Here is a 20,669-nt window from a genome sequence, read left to right as displayed (position 1 = left end):
TGGGTTAACTTATTGTGATTTAGTGTCTTTTATTTTTCTATCATATATTAAATTTAATGGCAAGACAAAATGCTAACAAAATCTTTTTAAAGAATGCTGATTATAAGAAAGCATATAACATTGCCATGTCAAAATGCCAACGTTTGTGGAAGTTGGAAAATAAATCTGGGCCATCATCTGGACTAAAAGAGATTAAATTGTCAACTACCATATCCCGTATAACAAGGTTGTGTAAAATTTTGTTGTTGATAATGAACATATATAGAAAATTTCATACAATCCAGTTATAACAACATTCTTTTATATGTTAATTTCCCAAATTTAAAATTACTTTTTATTAAATTCTAGGGAAGTTTATTTATGGAGAAAAACGAATGGGTTTTTTAGAAAATTTATTAACCCCGATTTTTTAAAATTGTAAATATATGATATTATAATATTTCATCTCAGTTTAAATATATTCTATTTCGTGGTATTTTTTTCAGTGTAATTATTTTTATATTAAATTTAAAAAAAGGATGCGTTATATAAATGATTTATAAAGTAACTAATAATGTGACTAGTTAATTTTGATATAACTGTAACTAGTTATTTTTTTAAGAATGTAAAATTACGTTTCAAAAGTAACCTTTAACAATACTTCATTTTATAGATTTGTAATTTTTTTTATTAGAAAAATATTTTATCTATATGTGATATTTTTAGTAGAAAATAATATTTTTAAGGTTTAAAAATTAATATATGGGAGGAAATAGAATATTATTAAGAAACGAGAAAGTAAGATCATCATCAACATTGAGTATTAGTAATTTAGTTTTTTATACTCCTTAAAGGTGAGACTTTTGAAAATGGCAGAATGCCTCAATTTGAAGGATTCGTAATCAGATTCTAAGCATGTGAAGAGGAACGCGTAAAAAGATTTAGCTTGACACACCAGTTCAGCTTTATCGTATTTGGTTGTTCGAGCTTCGTCTCCTATGGATATGTAAAGGAAAAAAATTAGGATATATTATAAAAATATTTATTGATAGAAAGTGAATGCAAGGGTTTATATGAGTTTATACAGAAGAAATTATATTAAAATAAAACAGTGAAATATTTCTATTATCCCAGGATCTATATTTATTTAGGGGAAAATAAATCTAGTAGCTTAAAAGTAATCGAGATGAATTTATTTTAAAGTGATAATGAATTTAAAGAAATTGTGAAATTTGTTGGTGGTCATATTAAAGATATATTTTATAATAAATATAAAAAAATAAAACATCGAATCAAAAAAGACTTTAAGATACAAAAAACCTTATTTTGCATAAACAAATTTGAAATTTTTTTTATTATCCTTTGTTATCAATTGTATTAAATAAAATATCGTTTCCAAAATGCAAAAATTTGATTGAAAGTATTTACTCTTGCAAAGAAGCCATATGCCGGACAGAGTTTTGCATTCCAACTTTATCCTCAGAATTCCAGCCTGACAAATAGCCGAAGCCTTTCTCCAGTCTTCCACAACACTCTCCACTCCCTGATTGGATGAGTCGGAGTCACGTGATAATTTGGCAGCCGTTTTTAGAGATATTGTTGTATTTATCATTGACTATTATATATTAAAAAAAGATCAACCATTTGTATGTTAATACCGCAACAATAGCTCTAATTTTATATTACAATTTTTTCGAGTGCACAACTGGGTCACCAGAAATAGCAAAACTATTTTTTAAAAAGTAACTCAAAATATAACGAATAATTAGTGAATTCAGCCCAGTTTGGAACCAATATTCATGGAAATGAATATAAAGATCACGTTAAACCGTGAACCACATATAAAGACAGATGGACAATGCGACATATTTTTTGATTTCGAAATTCACGACAATTAAAGGGCATTGCCTGTTCTTTTTGGCAAGTGAGATTTTGAAATGGTTTAACCATTTAGATTTGTTAAACTTATATAAATATTTTATAGTTAAAACTTACATTGTATATTTAATGTCGTTGATGGCAAATAATATTTAGTAAGAGTGCATAGTAATATCGATAAAAACATACTAGTTTTGTGTATGATAAAAGTTGAATGGATTCAATGGACACTGAAACTTATTGATATTGTTTATATTTATTTGATAATTATAAAAAGGCAATATATTTTCTCATCAGTCCACACCAAACTGATCAAAAAATCGATTGCAAAACCTAGTCGAACTATGACCCCGATCCTAAATACCAAACCAATCACGATTCGGTCCAAGCCAACTTGAACTAATAACCTTCACTATTAATTGTTATTTTAATTAAAAATTTAACAAAACCCTCGTACAAATTGCAAAGCCCGGCACAGATTTGTAAAATTATAATAAAAAAAATTAAACCTGGAGCTATGAACCGAGACTGCAAGTCTCTGTTATATATTGCGACTAAGGGCCATTTCATATCAAATCATTTACAACTTAACCATCTTAGATTTTTATAAAATTTGGTATATAAGTTAATGACGTGTTGTTTTTGACGAATTAAAAATATTAGCCTCTTAACTATATTAGAAACGTAGATATAGGGCCTCAAAGTGGATCTGCTTGGTCATTTTTCGAAATCAGATGCACTATGTATATTTATTCGTCAAACAAAACACTTCATTAACTTATATATCAAATTTTAACAAAATCTGAGATGGCAGAGTTGTAAAGTGATTGATTTGATATGGTCCCCTAAATCTTTCTTGCCCAAATAAAACCTGACTGACCACTATTAATTATTATTTTAATAAAATATTCTACGAAATCTTGAAATATAAGCAAGATTATATTTTACTAATGTAAACAGTGGTCTGAATTTCGACTAAATCTTGCTTACCCAAATATAACCAGTAATGATATTAACTAACAGATGGTTTGTAATTGCTATATCGATATGCAAATAATACAATAAAATAAAATAGATAAATTGCTTGGGGCTAAAAAAACTTTGCTAAAATTAGGCAAGTTGTATTGCATTTGTAAATCATGTGTTACATGAGGAAAGAGTCGTTTAGCAACTTCAGGAACTATTTCAGAATTTATCCGTTCAACTAAATCTGGGCAGAGTAAAGATATTTGACCCAAGCCTGATAGGGAATTGAGGAAAGGCTCGGAATCCATAGGTTTTTTCAGATTATCAGTGTAATGCTTTAAAAATAAATTATAAAATTTTAAAAACTTTAAGATTTTATTTTTTGAATAGTTCAGACCTATATTTTTATAAAAATAATAAAATTATGAAACAAACTATTTTAGATCTTATTTTCCCGCCTCCTTTTAAAAAATAGGTTTTTTTGAAAAAAATTTACCTTAAACAAAGATTTTGTCAAATTGGATGGGTTTAGATTATGTTTGCCCTTATATTGATTCAATATCTCTTTGTGATTTATAATAGTGAACAAGCAAATGACTCCGTATTTGGTTTGTTTCGAGTTGGCCGTTTTGCATAACTTTTGGAGGCTAGGGAGAATGGTTCTTTCATAGAAATACAATTATATTTAAATCCCCAATTGATATATAATAATTGATGGAAAAATGATATATTAAAATTTAGCAATAACATTTAAACTCCTAAAAAATAGTTCTATATTTATGCCATCAAAGATTATTAATCAGAGATATTCTTTAATTTTTAATAAATTTCAATTGTAAAGCAATATTTTTAATTGCAAAATGATATTATTTAATTATAAATAGCGAATGATATTATTTAAGGCAACGACAATTCCAAATCAAATAGTTAGCCAAAAAAAATTTGGCAAAATATCTTTAAAAAATTCAATTCAATATTTACATCATAAAATGAAATTTCTCTATTAATATTTATTTAAAATTATATGAAAAATAAACAATTTTTTAAAAATTAATTTATTTTAAAATAACACAAAAGTATTTTAAAAAATGAAGTTAAAAAAAGCAAATAGTCTTTTTAAAAAGTTTCTAAAACTACATGGAACCTGTGTCGAAAACCTAATCAAAATATGCTAACATCAAAACCCATGAGAATTTTATTTAAGACTAGTAAGTTAAAAGAAAAGGCTTTAATTGCACAAAAAAAGCGTGATATAGATTCCTACCGAATATTATTAGTCAAACGCGTTACCTGCCATAACTGATGAGTTGGAGGGGGGATCCGAAATTCAATCCTGGATACGCCACTATATATTACATAGTCTTTCTAGCATATTCATTTTTATTTTATATAATTTGTGGCGAACTATTTATTTTAGTAAGTATAATCTATAACAGAAAATATAATATTGACTTACTCTACGATTATGTTCAAGGAATCCGTCTTGTCTGTTTCATTGACTTGATCGGTAATTTTGTTACTCTTATCCCCGTTACTAGTAGATAAAAAACTACTATTCTCCATATTCAATGAGTTATTAATGTTATGATGAGGGTTCCAATGTTTGACCACGTTCGTCAAAACTTGCAAAGAGCATTGAACTATGGCGTCGTCTTTGTGCTTTATGAATTGGCTGAGATGTTCCATTGTAGATTTCGTGTAGAAGCTGTCCACAAATACGCAACTCAATATCTGTGTTTTATTGCGTTTTTTTGAAAATAATGTTCATGTAATTTACAAGTTAGTAAAAAAACATATGTCTGGTTTAATTAACCGATAGAGGGGGAGGGAATAATAATCACTCAAAGGATTTGTAGACAAAATTATGGTTTTATTATAGTCGTATATTTTATGAAATAATGAAACAGTGTCTAATAAAATATTTTATTTATGTAAACTTAAAGTTTTCCAAAATATAATATAACATTAGTTTAGTTTTTGATACTTAAATTATTAACTCGAACGAGTTCTTAAATATATAAGTTTGGTGTACATAAAATATAGAAAATCTTTACGAGATCCAAATATTTGAAAGTTAAAAAAGATTAGATAATGATATTTCCATTTGAATGTGGTTTTATGAATTTTGTTATACTGAACGAACGTGTCCGACCGAAATTAAATACCGGACCTCCTTTTATAAAAACTAAAACTCAAGCCGAACCTGTTTTGTAAAAAATCTGGAAAACTAAGCAAACAAAAAACTTTTTTTTTTTCTCGTAAGCGATGGATTTTATTGATGTATTGGATAATCTTGGTACAACTTGTAGATTAGCGGATCAAAGGGTTTTTATTTAAAATGATAAAAAAAGAATTCAAATCTTTTGTCATGGAAATTAAAAAGATAATAGTTACTTATGTATCCCCATTACAAATGTCAAAAAGATACAACCAATAAATTTAAAAAAGGGTTTACAAAAATATTTAGCTTGAACTTTTTTTAAGTATCAATAAAACATTCATTCAGTCATTTAACATTTACAATGTTTTTCAAAAAATCGGTAATAAAATACTAAACCTAAATAAATAAAATATTTAAAAATATTAAACTTAGAAAAAAAGCCAATTTTATATTTTTAAATAAAATATATCAAAACCTGCAATAATCGAAATCCCCTGTCCTTGATGATTTGCATATCGTCTTCAACTAGTTTCATGACATCCTTTTCAGTACGGGCCTTGAAAATTTTTTTAAAAATGAATTGATAATAAAACATTGAAATATCCAAATGTGACCAGATCTTTTATTCCCATTAAAAAAATAAGAATGTTTTAATACATTCCCCATCCCTCTATATCTTTCATGTTGATCGCTTGTAATTATCAGGAAATGCATCGTGATATGATTAAGTAATAATTAGGCCTAGGTTTAAGCGAAAGGTGAAAGATGGTTGGGTCAAAAATACCAGTGTTAAATTGGGGGAAAGAAACCTATGACGAGTTGGAAGGTAAGAAAAGTGCAGGAATGGGTTCCATTAATGGTGATGCTCGGAATCTTAGAATAAAGCTAAACCAGGGTAAACAAGTCGGTTAATTGACCAGAGGAGTATTTGGCCTGATCTGTGATCACAATACTGTGTATTTATTGAGTACCCAATAGCAAGAGAAGCATCTTACTAGTAGGGAATTTGGATTTTAAAAAGTAATGATGATCAAAATATTTCAAGTAATATATCTTAAATTTTAGAAATAAAAGAGGTCAGTTTATAGAAAATTATGTGAAAAGCAGTACTTCCATAAGAAACAATCAAATTCCAGCCTCAATTTAGTGGAATGGGCTAGAAGTAGCATTAAATCGTATTTGACCGCTCAAATACACAACCCTGCCTTTAACATTTCGTTAAAAATAAAAATATGAGTCTAGTAAATGTATTAAAAGTTCTATTATAAGATAATCCAATATTTTCCCAGATTAATTGATATTTTTTTTTAATTTTTTAACTCGGCCCAGCTCAGAACTTCAAAGTTATATCATTTTTCTGCCCGTTCTAGGTTGGGCCTGCAGGTCTATGTAAAAAACATTTAAAATACATTCAAAAACAAAATATAAAGCTGCTGCATAAACTACGCCCATTTTTTATGCATTACTAAATTACGTCCATCTGAATTTAATATTTTATAAATTTCGACTCTTTTATACTATCAGATATTAATTTATTGGATTCCCACATAATTCCTGTGAAATAGAACTCCATATACATACATATAGTTTTCTTTGGATTCATCCTAATAGTGGACGGAATTTTTAAGATTGTTATATTTTCATATTCTAAAATTTCATTTGATTTAAATCATAGCTCGAGGCCGGCCAATATAAATTATTAATCGACCTATCCGTTAACAATTTAAATCTTGCAGTAAGTTACAGTGCCTTTATCTTGCTGTGCCATGAAGAAGACGAATTATTGGGTCAAGATGTAGATCAAATATCTCAATATTTTAAAACGTTTACCATGCTTTTTACAGAGCAAAGACTGTCAAAACCTTATGAAAGGCTTAATTCTTTTCTGATTACATGATACCTAACATTACCATAGTTCATTTCGAAAAGAGATTTAATTGAAAAGAGAAAATTCAATTATGTATTTAAGAGTACATTAAATACTTTCTTTTATTCATCTTTTTAAATGTTTTTACCCCTATGTCAAAGTATAGGTTAAGTGCAAAAATGACAAATAAATACTTAAAACGAATATCCTTTTATGAATTCTCCTATCGGCATGTTGTTGCAGAAAACCGTTTTTCTATAAAAATATATATATATATATATATGAACTATTTCCTGAATATAGATAGTTTAACTAATTTAACAAGAGAAATTTCCCTTGTAAATTTCCATGCTAATGTGATTATTATTAAGTCACATCTTTTATCTAATTCATTTAAGATTACGTTCAGATGGCATAAAGCCAAACTAGACCTTTAGGACCAAGTGACCCAGGGTGCTAGCTAAAACTGGGATGAAAAGATAATCACGTGGTAGCTGGAGTATTTATTTATTTTGATGACCTCCTGCTGTAAACCAGGATCTGAGTTCAGGTTGGAAAATAAGGAGAAGTCCCAGGATAAAAGTTTTCAACACTCCCAACCGGTAAGCGTGACATGATCTTTATGATTGAGGGGGAAAGGATTGGAGGGTCCGAGATGGTTCGGGAACCCTTTTGAAGTTAAATACTTAGATAATAAACGATTAGTTTTTGTGACGCAGATGGCAACCAAATATTTTTGAACATACCAGGTCATGGCAATTGAACGCTATTTTTTCATAAACACATGATAAAGCATCTGTATTTTTTTCGTTTACTTATCCATGTTTCCGATTCATATTAAACTTGTAATTAATATTTAAATAGGGTTACCAATAGATTTATAAAAATTCTAACTTTCACATTCCTCATTTCAGTCTAATAATAGTTTAACTTTGTCAAAATTTTAAGTGAGAATAAAAGATTAATTCCATATACACACATTATATTGAGCAAATATAAATAATTAAATTTGTATTTATCATCTAGAAGATACAAGTTTGTTCAAAAAATAAATAAGGTTAAAACTTTATAAAATTTTTAAAATACATTACCTTACTGTGAGAAGTCTCGTGATTGCTCTTTGGTAAAGTTCCAAAATTCTCTTTGAAAGGGTAAATGGGGGATTTCTCGTTACATAATTGTTCTTGGTAATTGTCTAGTATTCGACACAGGCATTCTATGGCATTGGCATCTATCATTAAAGGCGACACCCTCTCGAGAAATTGTTTGACGTTTGTGTAGAGAGCGTTGGTTGCTTGGGGGTTTCCCATCTTTTTGAGTATGTTTTTCTAATTATAAATTTAAAAAAGTGTAAAGAAAAGTGTTACTAATTCTAGTTTAATCTCTTTTTTCCTTAATTCCTTTTGGTTAACGATTGATCCACTTTGGAGACTAATTATGCAAAAATGCTTATAAAAAAATTAATTGTGATATGGGAATTTTATCCCATTTATATAAAGAGTTGAAGAAATTCGGTTTAGTTGAGCTGTGTTTTAAGGAAAACATATGAGATGTACTGGATCCAATTTTTTCTAACAAGACTAGACCGGATTCAAATTTTTATTTATTTAAAAAAATACTTTATTACAGAATGTAAATTAAATTGGAGATTTATCTATCATAATAATAAAAAATTTATTTATAAAAAATAATAAGATAAATATGCTTATAAAATTAAAAAATTATTATTCTAGGATTTGTATCAAAAAAATCAACTGCTTTTTTTGTTACTGTTCGTTAATGCTGTAAACGAACGCGTTCGAAGTTGGTATTTTTAAAAAATATTGAACGGCGTTCCTTTTAATTTTACTTTGAACGTGAATGCGTTCCTTTTTTTGACAAAAGCGTTCGTTTTTTACGCTCGTTCAATTTTAGAAAATCTCATTTTGATTCATTTGAAAATAAAAAAATTTAATCCGAATTTTTTAAGAAAAAAAGGTTATTTTTAATTAGCTGTTTCCTTTTTCATATTTGAATTTTTTTTAACCAGCCACTATTTAGTTTATTAATTTGAATATATTTATATTTTATAGATTAGTGTAAGCATGGATGTTGTTATTTCAATCTGATTCTGAATATTACCATGGTCCAAAAAAACTTTACAGCAACATTCTATCTTTAATAAACTAATTCTATCATGTGTACAAAAAGTATAATAACAGATTCAAAATCTCCAAATTGTAATATTTATTATTTTATAAAATGTAAGTATCCTGTTGATAATTTATTTTAGATTGTTGTATTAGCTTATTAAATTATTATGATTATTATAAGAGATAAAAAAATAAAAATCATTAACTATTAATAGAATAGTTAATATCTTATAGAATTTATTTATTTTTAATGTGATCATTTCAAATTTCGCTATTATTTTTAAGTTTATGTCAAGGGCTTTATATTTTAATAGTTGAACACAATTTAAAGAATATATATTTTATAAGTAATTAAATATTATATGATAAATAAATGTTTATATATATTAAAAATTCATAGATTTTTTTATAATTGAAAATATTTTTTATTAAGTTATTATAACGATTAATTTTAAACATGGCTAATATAATGTGTTAAAAAATATTGGTATTTATTTATATTAAATTAAATATTAAATGAAATTTTTTTAAAAATTTTTGCATAAAGTTTTGAACGAACGTGAACGTGTTCCTTTTGGTGAAGGTGAACACTGACTGTTAAAAGCGTTCGATATTTTTTAGAAATGTTTACAGCACTATTGTTCATTTTTACATTGAATTTCTAAATTTTTAAAATAAATCTAACATATATGTTTAAAAACTAAGTAAATCTCTATTCTTTAAGAAAAAAATTATACAGTGCTAATTCGAATTCCGGTAAAAAAACATCAGGGAACGAACAGAACCGGAAGTTTGCCCCAAAGGAAAGGGGTCATTAAAGGCTGATTGTTCCAATTACTTGAAAATGAGGGATAGAATATATATATTTTATTTCTTACACAAATCTGACATGCTTCCTTGCAAGATATATTGTCTCTTACGAGCGAACCAAACATTTTGAATAATTTATCGTCTAATTTGAACATGGCATCTAACCTTTTTAGATGGTCGAAAGCTTTTATGGGTTCTGGCAACATTCCTGAAAATCAATGAAAAAGAAAAAAAGTGATTCAAAAAGCGTAAATTATGACATATTATTAGCACAAATTTGGCGATTGTTAATTTAATAGTTAAAATAATGCCTTTTGGTATATTATATTTATAACTTAAAATTTCATGTGTTTACAATTTAATAAAAACTCTTTTATTTTAAATTTATATATAATTCTAGAAAAATTATAATATAAATCAGATATCCGTAAGTAGTCAGATTATAGGCATGGCGAGAATTTTTTTAAAAAAAATCATTTTCAAACCTGGCCTTGATTTCAAAAATTTTGATTGATCACTCATGGCATGACTCGTTCTTAAAATTTTTTAATAATTTTGGCTGTAATTTGTAAAATAATTTAGGGAGATTGAAAATATGCGAACGAATGTTAAATGATCTGTCATGCGATTTTTCAATTGGTTAATTTGTATATAAATTTTAAAATTTTGGCCAGGTCTAGCGCTTGAGACTCTACTTAATTATTTTAGGTCCAGCTCAGGCATTATAGTGAATATGTGAATTTAAGTAACAAGATACTTTATAACCATGTATATGCAATGCATATTTTTTACATTTTTATTTCAATCTCAATCTATTTCTTTTTTTTTAAATTGTCTTATATATTTTCATTTCCCTGACAAAAGATATATAAACCTTTTATATATATTTCATATATATCTTATTCATTTTTATTTTTTTAAAATATTTTCAATAAATTTTACATATCCATTTATGCAGAATTAATTTCCTATTCAATGTTGACATAAGAGCTTATCAGGTGTCATACAAGTGTTAATCATTGTAAATAAGATAGAACGATATGCAAGATATATTAAATTATTTAATGATATTCCAGGATCATTTAGGATACAATTTATATATGGCTTTCTTTTTTCCCTTCTTTCATATAGTGAACCAAAAAGAAAGTATATTATGTGAAAAATATTTTTTAACCAACTCGATATTTGAAACAGCTTATTTAAACTAGCATCGGTTGTTGTGGTGTTTGCCTTCGAGTTTAACTTACGATTCTTTTTATCTGTGATCGTAAATAAATATAAGGTATATTGTTTATTCCATTTTTTAAATGTAATTGAAGAAGATCGCTTGATTAATTTTCAGCATGAACCCCAAGAAGACTCATGAAAAATATTATACTGATTCAAATAATTCATACCAATAATTGTTATTTTTCAATCTGTAACTCTGGTTCTTTTCATTTCCACCTTCCTTATATTCTTTAATTTAATTTGGTGGCGTCTCTATCTTTCACCATTTAAGTTTACTAATAAATCAAAAAATATATTAAGGTGTCACTTAAAAATCGATGAGCTAAATTAGAAAATATTTTAGGTATGCTTAGATTTAATTCGGGTGACTTGATTCTAACCTCATTTCTTATGATGCATTTTCTTCCCTTTTTCTATTTGTTTCACTTTTATACTCTCTTCCATAAATAATATTCCTAATTCACTTGATACATTGGAGTAATTATATGATTATAAAAATTAGAAAAAATTCTCAAAACCCAAATTATCTAATGAATCGATGTATTGAACTGTAAGAGTTCGAATAACGAATTGTTTTTTCCACATTTCGGTCCAGGCTTTGACACTGTGCTCGTCTATGTTAACAAAAAGGTGCAAGAGCCGGTACATTCTCTTGTGAGGGGTCAGGTTGAAGGGAACCAGGCAAGTGTTGAAAACCCTTTCCACTAAGATCCTGAAGTAATAATAAAAGTATTTACAATATAAATCATACACTACAGAGGCGTAAATTTTAAACCCGGCATGAATACGATTTTATTTTTCATTTACAAGTCTGACCCGAAAAAATTTCTCAACCCGAATTTTTATTTTTGATCATTTTCAAACCTAGCCCGGAATTTTCAAAAAATTTATTATTTTGAATTATTTTGGTTGTATTTTATTAATTGTTTCAAAGGGAGCATAAAAATAATGAACAGTAAATAAATATAGCTTTATTATATTATTTTCCTAAATTTATTTATTTTTAAATTGGCTCGTCCCGAGTTTTGTTGAAAAAAAATTTTTAGGCATGGTCCAAGTTTTTTTAAATTTACGGTCCAGCCTTTGATCGGGACTTGCAACACTCTATAAATATAGGAACCTAAAAAGCTAAGAAGTATGATTCAAGGGGATAATGTTAGCTTAGCACAAGATAAATTAACTTAAGTCGGTATATGGCAAAGATAATTAGGGTTAGGGCTAGATGGTTTACCCATAGTACAAAATTGAAACAGTGAATATAAAACAACGTTAAATATTTTTATCATAAAACACAAAATAATTAATATTAGAGCGTTATATAACTTTATATTATAGTAAATATATGAGGGAAATCTATTTTTTTTTAGAGTGAATAAAATCAAGTTTAAAAAGTGAGAGTGGGGAGGGAGAGCGGTTAATTTAAAAATCGATAACCTTATATAAGTGATAAATATGGTAGTTTGTAAGGCGATAAGATTTTACTTAAAAAAGAAATGATTAAACCAGGAAAAATATAAAATTGATAAATCAGTGCAGACAAACAGATTTCGCTCAAAAGTGGGAAGCTTTTTCTCTAAAAGTGTTTCGTTTGAATAAAATCAGCCTTTGAAATCCCCTAGTTAACGTAATCAGCTTTTATATTGACAATCAAAGTTATCGTGTTATAATATAAATAAAACCCCATGTAACCATGATCTTTTTAAACTAATTGATAGGTGTACACAAGTAAAATATTTTATATAAATAATAAAACCAGCTAGACAATATATTTACTGATCGTCTATGGTGTTTTGATAGTACGAGTGCATGCATTGGTCCCGGATCCAATATAATTTTCTGCGTTCAGACTCAGTCGCATTGCAGTGAGTGCTGTTGCTCGATATGGCATAAGCTGCTTTGTATATATTACCAAGGCCCATGGTAGCTTCTTTTCTTATACGAAACTTTAAAAAAAATTGTGAATTAAAGCTAGCAAAATATTTTTTATTAAATGATCAACATTTTATGATTGTATAAATATAAAATTAGTGAATCAAAAACTGATCAATAATCTTTGATAAACAAGAAAAAATTTTAATCAAAAAAAAAAATAATCTGTTAGATATCAATATTGTAAAAACATGAAAAAAACCCCCTAGAAAAATATAATTTACCTAAACTAGGAGCAGGTTAAGACCTGATGTTGGCTAGACTAGGAGATTAGAGAAATAAATGATAGTCAAATTGCCAAACCTATTAAATATAGGTATCGAGATAGTTGACATATAAAAGAATTTCTTTTAATGATACTTGTACTTGTTATTTTAATTATTTTGGCTTAACCTAGCTACAAAACATTTTCTCATTTTATTTTCATATAAATAACTTAGATGATATATTCAATATAATTATAGAAAGTTGCAATCAACTTTCTCTCTCTTTTTTTTTCTTTATATTCTTTCCTTATTTCTCATCAAGTTTCCTAACCTGCCATCCATATTACTTTTTTATCCAGTGTTCTACTCCTCAATATATCAATTAGCTTTTCTTTCTCTAGTCCACCATCTTTATTATGTGTTTTGTCACTAATGTCGTCATATAAAAACAAGCTATTCCAAGGGGTATGATTGGGAGATTTTCCGTCAATCTGATTGGTAAGTTTAGATGACACTCCGTGGCTGGCTAAAGAGGCTTCAACCTGTGTAATATTTTTTATTTGGTTGATTGCTTAGTTAATAATTGCTTCAAAGATTAAGAATTTATCATGATAAAAAGAATTACCGTTATTAAGTGATAAACTTATCTAAATTTCATAAGTACTGTGTATGAGAAGAAATCATAGACAAGTAGACAAAAGAAGCACTACAATTTAAGAATTTTTTTAAAATTTAGACTTAATAAAGTTAATGTTAAAATGAATGAAAGTTTTAAGTATTAAAAATCATTTCTATCTCAAAAGTTATTCTCTTAATTATGGGTTTTAATAGATCTTTATAATTCTAATCTCAAAAGGACATTGTGTCATTGTTGTGTATGTTATTAATTAAAATTTCTTAATAATTTTTTAAATTAGCAACAGTTAGGATGTGTCCTTCGACTTATTACTATAAAGCTAGCTACATAGCTTCGACTAAACAGCTTAAAAAGTAAGAGAAAAAAATACGAAAAATAACAATGCCACCAAACATTTAAAAGAAACAAGAATAGGGTGTGCTAGTTCAAAATCTCTAAAGAGAAAGTATGAAAAATAAATCGAACCAGAAAACACTATTAAAGCTTAAGGTATAAAACTATAAAATAAATAAGAGCAGATAAGAATTATAATAAGATCCGTTTAAACTAGTAATTAAAAGAATAACCTGATATAGAAATAAGCAGTTTTTAATTAAGAAATTTTAAAAAAATCTTCAAAATGAATTAGAAGTTTGACGCCTCTAGTCAAGACACAAGAAATAAAACAGAGAAAAAATTTGCCTTCCATCTTTTTCCTTTTTCTTCAAAATGCAAAACAAATTTAAAAAAAAATAAGGTTATGAATGACCGGTAAAATTTGATTAAATTGAGCTCTTCATAATCTCATATCATGAAATTGATAAATTATTTAATTAACATGTGAAAGGAAATCATTTCGAAAAATTGGCACAACGTGAGATAATCAGAAGGCTCAAAATGAAACAGATTTTACAGGATTTATTAAAAACCAAGGCAAGCACAAGTTGAAGACGAACTGCTTCGTCTGGATCTAAGGCTCTGGCCGATAGCTTATCTACGAACTCGTTGGTAGAATCGCTAATCAGCGATGACGAGACAAGTAAGTCTTTATGATTCATGAGTAAATGGGAAACGTAACAAACACATATCAAACGAATCGAGGTATCTATATCGTTAAACCTGATAGGAATAAAATATGTAATTTATCAAATATTTTCAGTAATCGATTTCGATATTAAATATCCCGGGATTGGGAAAGGACAAAAACTTTATATTAAGATGAAAGTGATATTTTGTAGATTACCATAAAATTATTGGGTAAATGTCTATTTTAAAATTTTTTATATCAAATATTAAGTGTCAATTTTTTATTCGCCATTTTATATATCACAGGCCAAATTAAAAATAGCTGTCAATACAAAATATTCTATTTAAAACCAATGATGGGATCTAATTCTATATCAAAAAAATCTGTAATCTCTAAAATAAATAATCGGAAATGAATTTATTATTGTAATTTGTGAGATACACGGAAAATTTATTTTAAACACTGATCATTAAAAAAAGGAAAAAACATACCTTCCCAAAAAACTTTTCCATAACGCTGGATTTTCTGAGGCTAAATTAGAATCCTTTTCAGAAAACATCCTACCTAAAGCCTTGGTTGCGTTGAGTCTTTCTTCGCTTTTGTCGCTCTGAAATAAAAAGTAGAGGAAGATATAAAATCAGCCACACGGGTAAATAGCCTTGATTAAGATTACCGCTATAAAATGGCGTGCGTAATTAAGTAAAGATCTCCATCAACTTAAAATAGAAATACATGATTCCTTTTTTTTTTACCGATTTTGAAATATTTAATATTTTAGAAAATGCCGATATCATCGATTCTGTTATTGGCAGTTTTTTTGATTTTTTAATGCTTGTTTTGATAAAGTACTTTTTTAGAATCATTTTTAATTTCAATGTGCAGATTAATAATCACTACTTATAATGAGTATATAACTTTTTTTGCCTGATTTTCACAATTATAAAATGAGTTTAAATAAAGATTAAAAAAATCAAGGTAAAAATACTATTCATATGTAAAAATTAATTAATATCCGCACCATTATATTTTGATATTCATTTTTAATATGATTTTGGAAAGGATGAGGTACCACTAAAGAGGTAAACATTGTTACCTTTAGGGGTTTCATTGTATATCTATATTTATATAATCAGTTATTTTTTTAAATAAAAAAAGTCAAATCTTTCTTTTCTACTACAATTTTTAAAGTCCACCTTGAGTTTGAAATCCAGCAAGGGTAAAACTTGAGTCAATAAGCCAGGCGCCAATATATAGAGCTCGTGTATAAAATCGTATACTTTGATTTCGCGATATTTAGTGTTACTATTATTTATATCTTTCGATTTCTTTTTATCTTGTTCTTCTTCATCGCCACTGGAATGGTTTAACTCTACATATATTTTTTTAAAGGTGTTGCTTTAAAAACAATTAAATTATTTGTTATTCATACTGTCATTTTATTTTAAAAGTTTTCTATGTTAATTCACAACGCTATATTTGTTTGATATTAAATTGTTCTTTGTGATACTTTTTTTCCTACCTTTCTTTCCTTCCCTTTTTGCTATATCTCCCTTTTATATTCGTAACTTCTTTCTATTATTTCAAATCCTTGTATACGATTTTCTTATCTAATAATGGGAACGAAATTAAACTCGATAATAATAATGCAAGCTTAAATGTTGCAATTGTGAACTTGTGTATTTTTTAACGAAAACCATAAAATTAAATTAATATTCTTTGAAATTAAAAGAATTTTTTTAATGAAAATAAATTGAGATCACTTCAATATTCAAAAATGGAATTTTGACTAACTACATATTTTTTGTAATAAAATAATGGCTTACCATTTATATTAACCCCATCTTTTTCTTTATCTGGAAACAAGACAGTGGTAAAGTAAGGTTGAATGTAGGGTTCAAGTATATTGTACGTTCTTTTAATCAAATCTTTTGCCAAATTAAAACTGTCTCTCCTTTGAGTCTTTTTATCATTGAAATACATATATTTATGAAAATAAAAACTGAGAAATTAAATTTTTTTTGGCCTTATACCATATCAAAATCACACTTCTATCTTAAATAATGTTCGATCAACTTCTTTGACCAATACCAATCTGCAAATCAGACCTGACACCAAACCGATACTTATTTTGACATTTATAATTTTTTCTCAAATTTCACTCTTAGAAAAAATTTGTATAAATTTTATAATATAGTCAGAAGAGTGAGCCGCCAGAAAACTTTGGAGAGCCCTCTGAAAATATTATTACTTTTTATATATGCACCTATATTTTCAAATTTTCGGTAGTTATTAATTTTTTTGTGCTAATGCGATCAGAATAGAGTAAAAAGCCTATGGGCTTTGGTAAAGCTATAAAAAGTTTTTTGTTGTCCCACCTCTTGAATTAAACAAATCGCATATATTACCTTTGGGTAATTCCATGACAAATCACCCAGTGTTTCGGAAGACCATTTTAAAAATCGATAAAACTTAGTATAAAGGTTATATATATTGTATATGTTATAAAAATCAAAATTTTAATATTTTAGCTCAAATAGAGCAGAAATTATAGGCCTTCACGAATAATGGCGCTATCTTGATTTTAATAATCTCAAGTTCAAAAATTATTAATAACCCTCAAATCTCCTTTAGAAAACAATAAAATTATTTTAAAAATATCATCAGTTTTGTTGGAGGGACCACATTTCAAACGATGAAACTCACAAAATATGTTTAAATATTTAATGGAAAAAATAAGGATGAAATTTTTTTTTTAAATTTTAGGAATAAATATATCAATTATAGAGGATATTTGAAACGATGAAGCTCACCAATTATGCTTATTATTAAATATATTTAAATACCAATTTTATTTAGTTTTTTTTATAATTTTGTGAATAAAAATTTTTTTAAAATATAAATATGAATTTTATAATATAAATGTGTTAATATTTAAATAAAATTATTATGTATACTAGAATACATTTTTTTGTACCCCAATTAAAAAAAAATAATTATTTTTAAAGAATTTATAGTTGATTTTTTTATTATTAAAATTATAAAAATTAAATTCTTATTTCTCCATTAAATTTTTACTTAAATATTTAAATATTATAGTAATAAACATATTTGATGAGCTTCACCTTTTCAAATGCCCTCTATAATTGATTTATTTATTATTAAAATTAAAAAAACTATAGAAAATTTTAATTCTTAATTTCTCCATTATAGTTTAACTTAAATATTCAGATATATGGCTAATAAACATATTTGGTGAGTTTCATCTTTTCAAATGTGGTCCTTATCAAAATAATTATTTTGTTTTATCAGAAATACAATGACACTAATTTCTAAAATAATTTTGGTATTTTCTTAAGGAGAATTTAGAGGGCTACAAAATGATATACAATTTGTGATTTTGAACTAAAAATTTTTGAGTAATTTGAGATTCGTTAAAATAAAGAAGGCTCTCATTAAACTTTGAAGGCCCACAATGATATATTTGAGCTAGAGCTATTGATTTAATTTACTGTCAAAAAAAGCATGTCTTGTAACGAAACAATAAGAAAAACTACTGAATATGCCTGGTATCCCGATACATTTAAAAACTTAAAACTGTGTACTTTAATTAAATTGTTTTTGTTTGCTAACATATTTTAAATGATAATATATTAAGTACTACATATACAAGCTTAATAATTTATTCTCAAAATAGATATATTTTCTAATTAAATTATATAAATATTATTATTAAGTATTATATAAAACACAGTTATGACTGTGCAGTATAAAAATTACTTATCACATTACTAAAAATAACATATAATAATTTTTTTTTTAATTTACACAATAATCCTATTCAAAAATTGGTATTGGTTAGGTTTTATGAAAAGATTGGCAAATTAAATTTATTTTTCAAAGGATCAATATAAGAGCCAATTCCATATTTATATTGGTGCAACCCTAATCTTAAATATATTTAATAAAGTTTGGCAATGATTGACAATTAAAAAAAGGCATAAAAAATTAAAATATAACCTTATATGGCTCAATGATACATACCAAAATAGACTCCAGTAGTTCATTGGATACATTGTCGATATCTATTAACACCGAACTCATGATATCAAGCATATAGTTTCTAACTTTAGTGGAATGTGCTTCACTATATTTATTGATAATATTTAAAAAAATGTGCATGCTAGAATAATTAATATTAAATAATATCTCTTTTTTACTATAGGTTTTTCAACAATGTTCCAAACATTGTTTAAAACAAAGTATAAATTATAGGTCTGCAAATTCAGGCCCAACCCACTGGAAATTTAGTTTTTGTCTGGCTTAGCCTGTCATTATTTTTACTAAGGTTCACCAGTCCAGTTTTTAAATTTTTTTTAATACAGGGTCTAAACTGAAATATATATTGTTGAAATCAAAAAAACAACTATTTATAATATTGGGAAGTGGTTAAATTAAAAACACTATACTTTATGGATTATCACTTCTACAAAATATCAGAATTTAAAAGAAGCATTTTGCCTGGCTTATCCCATTAATTTTTTGTCCAGTTTGGCCAAAATGATGGGTTGGGCTTTAACTGACCTCTATAAATATTACCAAAGTAATTTAACACTTTAAATAATATCGGATAATTATAAATATAGTTAATTATAAAAAGAAATAATAGAAGTTTGGCTGTTATTGATATTATATTTAATTAAATCATGTTTTTATTTTAACAAATGTTATTAATTACTTAATGACATTGAAAAAGAGTTTGAATAGTTTGCAAAAAATTTCTTGTCCTTCATCAATATCAAAACATATATTAAAAGCCTTCATCCAAGCCAAATTCTGTATAAATCACTCATTAAATTATGAAATTATATTATATACTTCTAATAAGTAAAAATGTCTTTTAAAATAAACATTGGTAGGGGATTTTATTCCTTTTAATTCTTCAACCAAAAATGTAAAAATGTTCTAATGCATCTACATATTTTTTTATTGATAAAATTATAGTACTTTAATCATATATGGTTCCTTATATGGAGGATTTGGGGCAAATACACGAAAGATATCAACTATTATACAAGCTACAAGTAATTTAGCTTCTTTGCTTGAATGATTCATAAATTCTTCAGATGCAATATGAAGTGCAAAATTCTCATAACAACTAACATTATCATTCTGCCCCAAATTCTGAAATACTCCTGAACATATCTGATCAATATAAAAATATTTACATCATTCCATTATAAATACCTTAAGCCTTTTAACTAATTCCTCTGTTGAGAGCTCCTCAGATATTTCTTTAACCCCTGGTGGGTATGTAATATCATAATCAACTTTATGATTATCGAAAGCAGTAGGCATATTTTCCTCACTCAGTGTAAATTTTCGCAATATACCATATGGTTATTTTATGCGCTAAAAATCGAAAATTTAATTTTATTTAGCAAGGATAAAACTAAATTAAAGTTAACTCTATACATAATTAAAAATTCTAATAACAGCCATTTTTAGGATATTGTTGTGTAATTAAACTGCTAAGCTTAGGCCTGAATTTTAACTTTATATTATAACCAATGATTTATTATTCAGCCTTTACCCAAAATTATATAATTAGAAAAAACTTTTTAAAAAACTACATCAGTATTATTTATATTTTTAAGAAATTATATATAGATAGAGTTTTGTAAATAAATATCAATGGTTTTTGAAAATATAAAATCGGTGGTTTCAAAACTGATTCAATTTCGCGTTTCAATAATAGCATATATTATTATAAAAATTTTTATATCCATAAAAATGGTCCGTATCATCCAATATCCATAGATCAAAAAGTGTTCAGATTTTTTTCCCTAAAATACCAGCATTTCGATTCCA

At 26.5% G+C, this 20,669-nt stretch overlaps 1 protein-coding gene across 2 annotated transcripts in view; it reads right to left on the bottom strand.

Moving 5' to 3' along the window:
* LOC135927588 (sister chromatid cohesion protein PDS5 homolog A-like) overlaps positions 1-20,210 on the bottom strand; it is a 41,419-nt gene extending 21,209 nt beyond the window's left edge. The window contains exons 1-21 of one of the 2 annotated variants that reach the window (XM_065463674.1): positions 20,046-20,210; positions 19,806-20,003; positions 19,677-19,763; positions 19,537-19,634; positions 18,819-18,945; positions 16,625-16,760; positions 15,995-16,170; positions 15,293-15,408; positions 14,704-14,893; positions 13,506-13,700; positions 12,797-12,966; positions 11,542-11,735; positions 10,972-11,052; positions 9,862-10,001; positions 7,943-8,179; positions 5,460-5,540; positions 4,280-4,554; positions 3,320-3,485; positions 3,006-3,158; positions 1,408-1,594; positions 825-975 (exon numbers count right to left, since the gene is read on the bottom strand). In XM_065463674.1, the coding sequence (XP_065319746.1) occupies positions 825-975; positions 1,408-1,594; positions 3,006-3,158; positions 3,320-3,485; positions 4,280-4,554; positions 5,460-5,540; positions 7,943-8,179; positions 9,862-10,001; positions 10,972-11,052; positions 11,542-11,735; positions 12,797-12,966; positions 13,506-13,700; positions 14,704-14,893; positions 15,293-15,408; positions 15,995-16,170; positions 16,625-16,760; positions 18,819-18,945; positions 19,537-19,634; positions 19,677-19,763; positions 19,806-20,003; positions 20,046-20,156 (3,269 nt within the window). In that variant the 5' untranslated portion in view covers positions 20,157-20,210. The remainder of the gene's footprint in view (positions 1-824; positions 976-1,407; positions 1,595-3,005; positions 3,159-3,319; positions 3,486-4,279; positions 4,555-5,459; positions 5,541-7,942; positions 8,180-9,861; positions 10,002-10,971; positions 11,053-11,541; positions 11,736-12,796; positions 12,967-13,505; positions 13,701-14,703; positions 14,894-15,292; positions 15,409-15,994; positions 16,171-16,624; positions 16,761-18,818; positions 18,946-19,536; positions 19,635-19,676; positions 19,764-19,805; positions 20,004-20,045) is intronic. The other variant, XM_065463673.1, reaches the window with a different exon arrangement.
* Between the last annotated feature and the right edge of the window lie 459 nt (positions 20,211-20,669).

This window comes from Gordionus sp. m RMFG-2023, chromosome 3 (assembly GCF_954871325.1).
Source record: "Gordionus sp. m RMFG-2023 chromosome 3, tfGorSpeb1-WG-v2, whole genome shotgun sequence".
NCBI classification, from domain to species: Eukaryota; Metazoa; Nematomorpha; class Gordioida; order Chordodea; family Parachordodidae; genus Gordionus; species Gordionus sp. m RMFG-2023.
This window is presented reverse-complemented; position numbering and strand designations above follow the sequence as displayed.